The 8,325-nt window shown below is 41.2% G+C and overlaps 1 protein-coding gene across 1 annotated transcript; it reads right to left on the bottom strand.

Annotated features, from left to right (window-relative positions):
• Positions 1–3,874: 3,874 nt before the first annotated feature.
• Positions 3,875–8,183, bottom strand: foxf2b (forkhead box F2b). Its single transcript, XM_032525890.1, has 2 exons — positions 6,605–8,183; positions 3,875–4,564 (listed from the first exon to the last, which is right to left on the bottom strand). The coding sequence occupies exons 1-2, from the start codon at positions 7,578–7,580 to the stop codon at positions 4,392–4,394; spliced, it is 1,149 nt and encodes a 382-aa protein (XP_032381781.1). The 5' UTR covers positions 7,581–8,183; the 3' UTR covers positions 3,875–4,391.
• Between the last annotated feature and the right edge of the window lie 142 nt (positions 8,184–8,325).

The following is an 8,325-nucleotide window of genomic DNA, read 5'->3' as shown; positions in this document are numbered from 1 at the left end:
TGCTTCAGGCTTGTTTCTGCAACAGCTCATTGAGTATAGGATACAATAAAAACTATTGAGGAAATATTTTCCTCTGACATTGATCCAATATTAAATGAGATAAAACAAGCTAAAATATAAGTTAATAGGACAATTGTCCATCTTGTATTTACGTTTGTTAAAGTGCTTGTTTTGCTACTGGCCATGTTAATTAATTAGCTGGGACTGGATAATTAAACTTCAATGCTGATTTTGCTCCAAGACATATGCATGCTCAAACCTGGTGTAGAGGTGTGTAATTCAGGGAACTCGGATACCAGTGAAATTAGCTCCTGCATCATGGTTTCTTGTGGTTGCCACAGTTACACAGTAAACAAGGCCAGCAAGTTGAAAGATTATTTAAACACCATTAACTCAGACAGCAGGGAGATGCGTGTTCACAAGAGTGGCAGCCACCATCTCTCTTGCTCCCCCAGATCTTCAGGGGCCAGATTGTCAAACTGTTTGGCTGAAAAATTTGTTGATCTTATCATACTATATGACTATACTATGACATACTATATGGCATACTATAGGACTACTGCTTTTCTATATATTTTGTCATATTTAAAAAATAAAAAAATAAAAACAACAGTCAAACATTTGGTAGCTATGAATTCATAACAAGTTGCATAATGCAGTGTTAAAATGTATTTTATATTAAAGACTTTTAATAAACACAATGTTAGCATTTTCCTATTTAAAAAAAAATAATCTTGATTTGACCATTGATAAAAGTGTGACTTTTCAGTGTGACTCAAAATTTTATTCTTAGATACTTTCCGAAAGTATGTCCAAACCATATTCCAAGACCTTAGACCAGCATTTTTCCTTATCAGTCTTTGGGCACATATATGGGTTAACTGTCAGTTGTTTAGGAGAAATTTGATTAATAGCCAATTTATAAGAAAACATCCTATTCTGAGTGTCATATTCCTAAGTAAATTAGTTTTTAAAGAAATTACCTCCTCTCCTTGTTTTTAGGCTTCGGCCCCCTAGTGGGTTAACCCGGCCATGGATCTAAATATTGTGTTAACACAGGAAAGTGTAAATCACCAGCTCAACTCTCAGTTTATGCTCACCTTAAAGTCGGTTGTAACATTTATGAAGTACTCCTCATGCAAAAACCTAAATCAGGACTGTGTGTGTGTGTGTGTGTGTGTGTGTGTGTGTGTGTGTGTGTGTGTGTGTGTGTGTGTGTGTTAAATCAGGCCTAATTAAGCAGGATCCAGCAGAAGTGAGACAAAAGTCACATTTTTACTGTTCTATATATATTTTTGCTTTCTCAGAGTATGGGCTAGGGTAAATAAGGTTAGGGTTAGGGTTGTCTCTGCTTTGTGTTTCCCCCATGATATGGCCCTACTGAAGAAATGATCTCTGTGGATGGACTCAGCCACTAGATGGAGCTATACTCCACCATATTGAAAATTCAGCGCTCCTCAAATATCTTGTCATGGAAAATCCACTAGCTGCAAGGCCACTTTGTGTGACTTTTCATCATGGAGGGTTGCATTGAGGAAATTAGAAAGGACTTTGTTGTCCAGTCAAAGACAGGTTTTTTTTCCTTCTTTTTGAAATGTGACTGCTGTTGCCGTTACCAATCCCACCTGACATTTGTTGGACCCCAAAGTGTTCAAAACACTAGAGGGAGGCCACGTCAGTAAGACTAACAGGATAGAGTCAGTTAGTGACACTGACACTGATCCTGGATTTGAAGCTTGCTTACAAGCAGATATAAAGTATGATGATCCATTGTTTAATTTGCTGCCACATCTTTCTTTATTCTCTGCATCATATAACACTGTCTCCATATGTGAATCTGTGTTGCACATGTGGCTTTTTGGCCACTTCAAATGTGAAATATAGTTTGTGAAAGCATAGATTTCACATGTGGTTTGCATTTGTAATACCTTAGCATTTTTTAAAACTGGCTGAATTTTGTTCTTACTTCCTAGACAATTACTTTCAAGCAACTTTATAAAGTTCTGTGCTCCCGGGAAAAGTTTTGAAACCCACAGTGCACTTTAACAGGACAAATAAACACTGAGGTAACAGATATTAAACATCCCAGTGAAAACATTTCCTCAGACGTTGCATTCAGCACACAAATAGTAACTCCACAGAGCACTTTAAGAAACTGTGATTATGTCAGTGGCCTAATGAGGAGCTCCCACGGCCAAATCTCTATCTGCATATGTCAGACCATGAGGGATGCTGCATTTGAGTCACGACCAAAAGCCATGTAGACAAAAGGAGAAGCAGCACAAGTGCAGCCGCCCGAGCCTCTGTGAGTCTGATCTGTTTACCACACTCTAAAAATACCAAGTTTCATTTCTACATTTCCATCGACGAGGGCCCTGTCGTTCCATTTGTTTATATGGCGTCTTCAGATGTTGGCAACCCTGGATGTCCACATGGAAAGGAGCAGCCTCAGGATGCAACAAGACTTACAGCTCTGTGAGACATGCTGGAAGTGGCTGTAAAACATGCAAAACCTGGAAATAGTCAAACTAGAAGTGGCTTTGTTCTTTTATGTTATAATCTAACTTTGAAATGACGTTTATCTTTTGAGCCTCACACCTCATATCAGCAGTAAACAATGGTCAGTGGTATATTAATGGTCAGCCTGTGTGGTTTTTAGCTTTGTGTATTGCTTTGAAAGTATGTTGCCTAATACTATCAACAGTGGTGAAAAGAAACAGTTGATAAGACTATTCCTCATTTTGGTTTAAACTACCCAACAGGATGTAATGTACGCTATCTCCACGTTGACCTTATACAACATTCAAATGGTGTTTACGGCTATTCTGTTGTATAAGAGTCCTTTTAGTCCTTAATTAAGAGTACATTGATGATAATACTTCTGTAATTTTACTAAAGAAAGATTTTACATGTGGGACTTTTAGTTGTAATGGATTTACGGTGTAGAAGAATTGAGCTTTATTTTAATATAGTGATATTGCTACAGTTAGCATCTGAATTAGCACTCAGCACTGCAACACCCCCAGTACAATCACAAAGTGCATACCAAAACAGAAACTATTGACATAACACAAATTTCACATTTAAATCACTTTTAAAAATGAACATTATTTATTGAGTGTTAAAAGATTTTTTTATCTGAAAAATAAGATTCAAAGCATCCTTTTTAGAGCTACTGTATGTTGCACGTTAGATTATTATACTGTATGCGTTCCTTTGCTATTAAGTGTCAAACAGTTTAGAGAATAATACTAATTTAAAACTTGACCATCAGTGGTGAAATAATCACATGTACTTAGGTAAAAGTAGCAGTACTACAATATACAATTTTTTCCTAAAAAGTAGAAGTCATGCATTTAGCCCCTTACTTATTACAGAAGTAGTTTTAACTGCAAAATATACTAGTATCAAAAGTAAAAGTACTCATTATGCAGTAGAATGGCCTCACCCTTTGGTATTATTTGATTATAATCTAATAAGAATCTGAATGCTGTAGCACTGCAAAGGAGATAAGTTGAAATACTGTTGAGTAGTTTAATGTATATAATCATGCTTGAAATATTATGAACTGACATCAGGTTTGGTATGTTAAATCGTATAATGATAATGATAGATATAAATAATTCCAGCTGCCAAATACTTGAGCATGATAAAGTAGCAGATCATTAAAATACTCCGTTAGGTATCTTAAATTGAGGAAAATGTACTTTCCACCACTGCTGGCCATATCTGGAAATGTGCAAACGGCCAGAAAGCAATTTTCAATATGGCATTCTGTGTGTTTCTGTTTTATGAAAGCTCAACATCAGCTCCCTTTAAAGCAAAGTAGACCTTTCTACATGAATGTGCATGGAAAGACAGAAGTCTGTAGGAATGTAGCCTAAAATATATATCAGCTTTATTAAAACATTTTACAGGACAAAAAGTTGGCAAAGGGTTATACAATAAGTGCAAGGTCTGTTGCAGTTCATGTTAGCCTAAAGCGTCGTGTGTGTAGTTAATCGATAGGATAGCACATAGTTACATAGAATATAATTAGTTTGCACGTGTTACAAGAGCAAACACATTAAAAAAGTCGTGTTTCTGAAGCTTCTTTTGAAGAAGGAGAAAGCGCTTGTCAGGGTTCATATCGGCAGTTTTTTTTTTTTTTAGTTTTTTTTAAGGCATCTGGGGTTTCTTCATTCATTTCCTTCAATGCGTAAGTTACTCGAGTCCAACCAAGAAAAGCTACTTTGGCTGCATGTAGGAGGCGAACATGTGAGAGCGGACGCCAAGATAGGCTACATCCTCGTATGAATCCTCCAAAAATAAAAATAAAAAGGAGTAAAAAATGACAAAAGTTCGCTTTGTTCTCTCGTGACAGAGCTGCAGTTTGACTGTGGCCGTGTGTCTCACATCACGCAGGGTTTGATGTCCTGGCAGACGCTCTGGGGATGGTGGTGGTGGTGATGGTGGTAGTAGGAGCCGCCAGCCGAGGGGTGGAAGGAGGAGATGCCGTTAAAGTTTAACACGAAATCTTTCCTGTCGCACACCGAGGAATGGCTCTGATAGCGTGGGATCCCCACTGCAGAGGAGACAGTAAACACGTGTCAGTACAGAGGGGAAGACAGTCCCATTCACTAGCCTTCATCAATAACCTATACTTTTATTTTGAGCGTCTTAAACCAGGTTTTGCATTGAATTTTTCTGCGCAGGAAAACAGTGTGTGGGGTAAATATCGTTTGTTGTGACCAGAAAGGAATGTTTTACATGTCAAATATCTTTTGAAATAAAACATAAAATACCTTAAGATGTTTTATAACCCGCAAAATCGGTATTCACTGTCATATAGACTTTAACAACTAAAATTGACTGCATGAGGACGGATAAGGCCTTTGTTTTAATTTATTGTTTATACGAAATATACCCCCCCCCCCATCTAGCTGCCTCACATCTTTAAGGATTAATTTACATTTATAGAAAATTGTTATTTCTTTACACAAGAGCAGACATACCTTATTTTGCAATTTTTTGAAAATGTGCCTTCTGTACACCTTCCACAAGTGTCTTCTTTAAAGGCAAGGCAGCTTTATTTGTGTAGCACATTTTTACATAAAACATTAAAGAGCAGTTAAAAACCGTTAAGAAACTAAAAAACAGATAAAATACAAGAATAAAAGTTACAATGCAGTTTAAGAGATTAAACATTAAGAGCAGCTAAAAACTGCTAAAAATATAAAAGCAGATAAATGCACCGAATCTTCCTTTAGCTATTTTAAGGAATACGTTGAATGCTTTTCTTTTGATTTATAACCAATAACAGTAATCAATATGAGTATTATTTTCCCTGGAGAGACCCAAACCTGCAAGATTATTTAAATGAGACTCAGTGACCGTCATTTTGTGTCTGTAAGCGAGCCTCTATTTCCAGAAAGAGAAAAAATAAATAGAGAGGCTGTGGCTTCGTCCAGGTCATAAGGACTCCAGATGTGACTGTGTTTTCCAGGGGAAGACAGCAGGCTTTATCCTCCGGGCCACAGCTCGCTGCCCTGCGCCCGTTTTCACAGACAACACACACACATACACACTCACACGCATACACACACACATGCCTCTCTGACTGACAGTGCAGTTAGCGACCCTGCACTGCGCAGTCCAACACATTTATCCCCCGTACAGGCTCAATTAGGACGCTGCGTAAAGTTTAACAAGGCCTTCCGTCTCTGGTGGAATCCTCCGCCGGTGTGGTCCGACCTGCACAGTTTTGTTTAGTTAACCTCTGGGACCCTTTTCGGGCTCCAGCATGGGCTACTCGCCTCGGTGAAATCCCATGACTTTAGTAAAGCCTCGGTGTGTTATGTTAAAGCAAATGAGCGTGAACTGGGGAGGTGAATTAAGAACGCGATCACAAAACTGCTGTTTTTCTTAATCTTTTTATTATCAAAAATACCCCGTGAACACTTGTACCAAATAGATGGGATTTAGACAATCCTGTAGACTGTGGATTAAAGAGACATGCTCATGCACATTTAAATCTTAGAATCTAAATATATTCATTATTTATTGGCCTCAAAAAAACATTTTGAAAACTAAAACAAAATTAAACTAAAACAAGTCTTCAGGTCAGTGCAGGGTCTTGGGTCTGTTTTATTTTTTCAATTAACAATCAATTAAACTTTGTTATTCAATCAAATTAGTGAAACAGTTGTTAAAAGATTTTGTCACCCACAACTTCCGAGCTTAGGAAACACTCAGACGGAAATCATTTACAGTCAAGTAGGATTTAACTATGTAATTGAAATGAATAGTACTAAATTGTTTATTGATTTTCCGCCTTGCACGAATAGGCTATGTAAACTCCCCTTTGGAATAATTTTGCCTTACAAATAAACAGCAATCCTGATTTTATTAGTTATATTTATAAAATATATAATTTCATAATTTAGTTTTGACTCTTTTAATAATTTTTCACATGCACATAGAAACACAATTAAGCATGTGAGGAGGACATGCTGTGAGGATTACTTTGTGTTTTTATTCATTTGTTTTTATGATAACCCAGTAAATATTAGACGGGGTTCGCCTTCCCCAGTTTGAGCCGTAGGCCTGAGTGAGCTTGTGGTACCTGATATGTCGGTGCTGTGGCTGTCCCTGCCGTTCTGGTGAAGATAGCTCTGCTCCAGGGAGTAAGGCGACATGCCGGAGTGTAAACCAGAGGATGCGGGGCTGCTGGAGGTTATAGGCTGCTGTTTGATGTAGGGGGACCCACCAGAGGACGCCCAGTGTGCGGATGTACTGGCGTACGGGGAGTGGCCGTCCAGCGCGCTGGCCATGGCTGGAGAGGACGGGACGGGGCTGCTGCTGCTGTCCGGTCCGTACTCCCCGTTAGACGGCACAGGACAGCTCGCCATGTATGTGGAGCCGGGGCTCGGGGACATGTGGGGTACGTGGTGGCCGCTGCTTAGCCCGTCGTATCCCCCAGCCATTGAATTGCTCATCATGTCTAAGTTGTAGCTGTTGCCGTGACAGGCGAGAGTGGCGGATGGAGCTTGAAAGTCAAAACTCTGCGGGAGAATGGATGTGCCGAAGCCAATGCCGTTCATCATCCGATACATGGGCTTCAGAGCTTGACATTTTCTTCTGAAGCCTCTAGGTCTGCGACGAAACGAGCCTTCCTCAAACATGAACTCACTGCCCGGATCGATGGTCCAGTAGTGTCCTTTCCCCGGCCTGCCCAGCCCTTTGGGCAGCTTGATGAAGCACTCGTTCAGCGAAAGATTATGCCGGACCGAGTTCTTCCAGCCCTGATATGAGCCCCTGAAGAATGGGAAGCGAGCCTGGAGGAATTGGTAGATCTCACTGAGTGTCAGTCGTTTGGTGGGGGAGCTCTGTATGGCCATAACGATGAGAGCGATGTAGGAGTACGGCGGCTTTTCCGGTCGCCGTAAACCGGAGCTTGTCTTCTTTCCTTTAATGGCGGTGGACGAACTTTCTGTGGCGGCTTGTGGGCTCAGCATGGCGGGGTGCAGGGCGCCGGACGCCGGGCTGGATCTCAGAGGAGGCGGAGGGTCCAGCTGCTGCTGAGGGGTCTCGGTCGTCATGTCAGCTCTGACGTACGACTGGCGTAGAGTGAAGAGAGGGAGGGAGAAAAGACGAGCCGTGAGATGTTTCTAAAGAGAAATAAATTGGGATCCAGCTGTCAGTGTCCTTGCCAGTGAGCGTTACACCGCCAGTGGTCCTCAGAATCCCAGCGCAAAATGGAGTGAAATCTGTCTCCTGTTACGCACGACTCTCCAGTTACGCACGGTGCTCCCTTGACGCATGCAGAACGCACGGCGAGTACGCACTGACAGAGAGAGGAAGAGGAAGAGAGAGTGGGGGGAGCTGGTTATCCACTGGAGACTGAGTGTCCAGGGCTTTAGCTCGACACGGGGGCTCCACTGGGTGTCACAGCGGCACTAAATGGTGCTATGTGGCGCGCCGGGTGGCCGTTGACCACGTTAATAATCCCTCAAGTGGAGGAAACACAAAAAACTCGACGTATTGCGCGCAAATGTCCACCCAAACAAAGCTCGACCACCTATCATTTCATAAATCTTTCTTCCCTTTGCGAGAGCCCCCCACCCCTTATCCCCATCCACACTCTGCGCCTGCAAATCTCCCTGAAATCAGTGACGAATATAGAGCCACCCCCTCCCCCCCTCCCACTCAACCTTCTTGCAAAATCTGGCCCAAGTCCACTTACCATTCTCAACAGCATTAAAGTCCCTCAATTAAGCCATCTATCAAACCTTCCCCAGACATCCCAATCAACAGCGCCAGACGCACAAGCTAAAAAACGAGCTC

This window comes from Etheostoma spectabile, chromosome 9 (assembly GCF_008692095.1).
Source record: "Etheostoma spectabile isolate EspeVRDwgs_2016 chromosome 9, UIUC_Espe_1.0, whole genome shotgun sequence".
Lineage (NCBI taxonomy): Eukaryota > Metazoa > Chordata > Actinopteri > Perciformes > Percidae > Etheostoma > Etheostoma spectabile.
Note: the sequence above shows the minus strand (reverse complement) of the source record. Positions and strands in the feature narration are given on the sequence as shown.

Excerpts from the sequence above, each read along its gene's own strand:
- foxf2b (XM_032525890.1), bottom strand. The coding sequence starts at position 7,580 with ATGACGACCGAGACCCCTCAGCAGCAGCTGGACCCTCCGCCTCCTCTG. Across the intron at positions 4,565-6,604 it reads CCACAGCACCGACATATCAG|TGGGGATCCCACGCTATCAG; the intron begins GTACCACAAGCT and ends TCTCCTCTGCAG.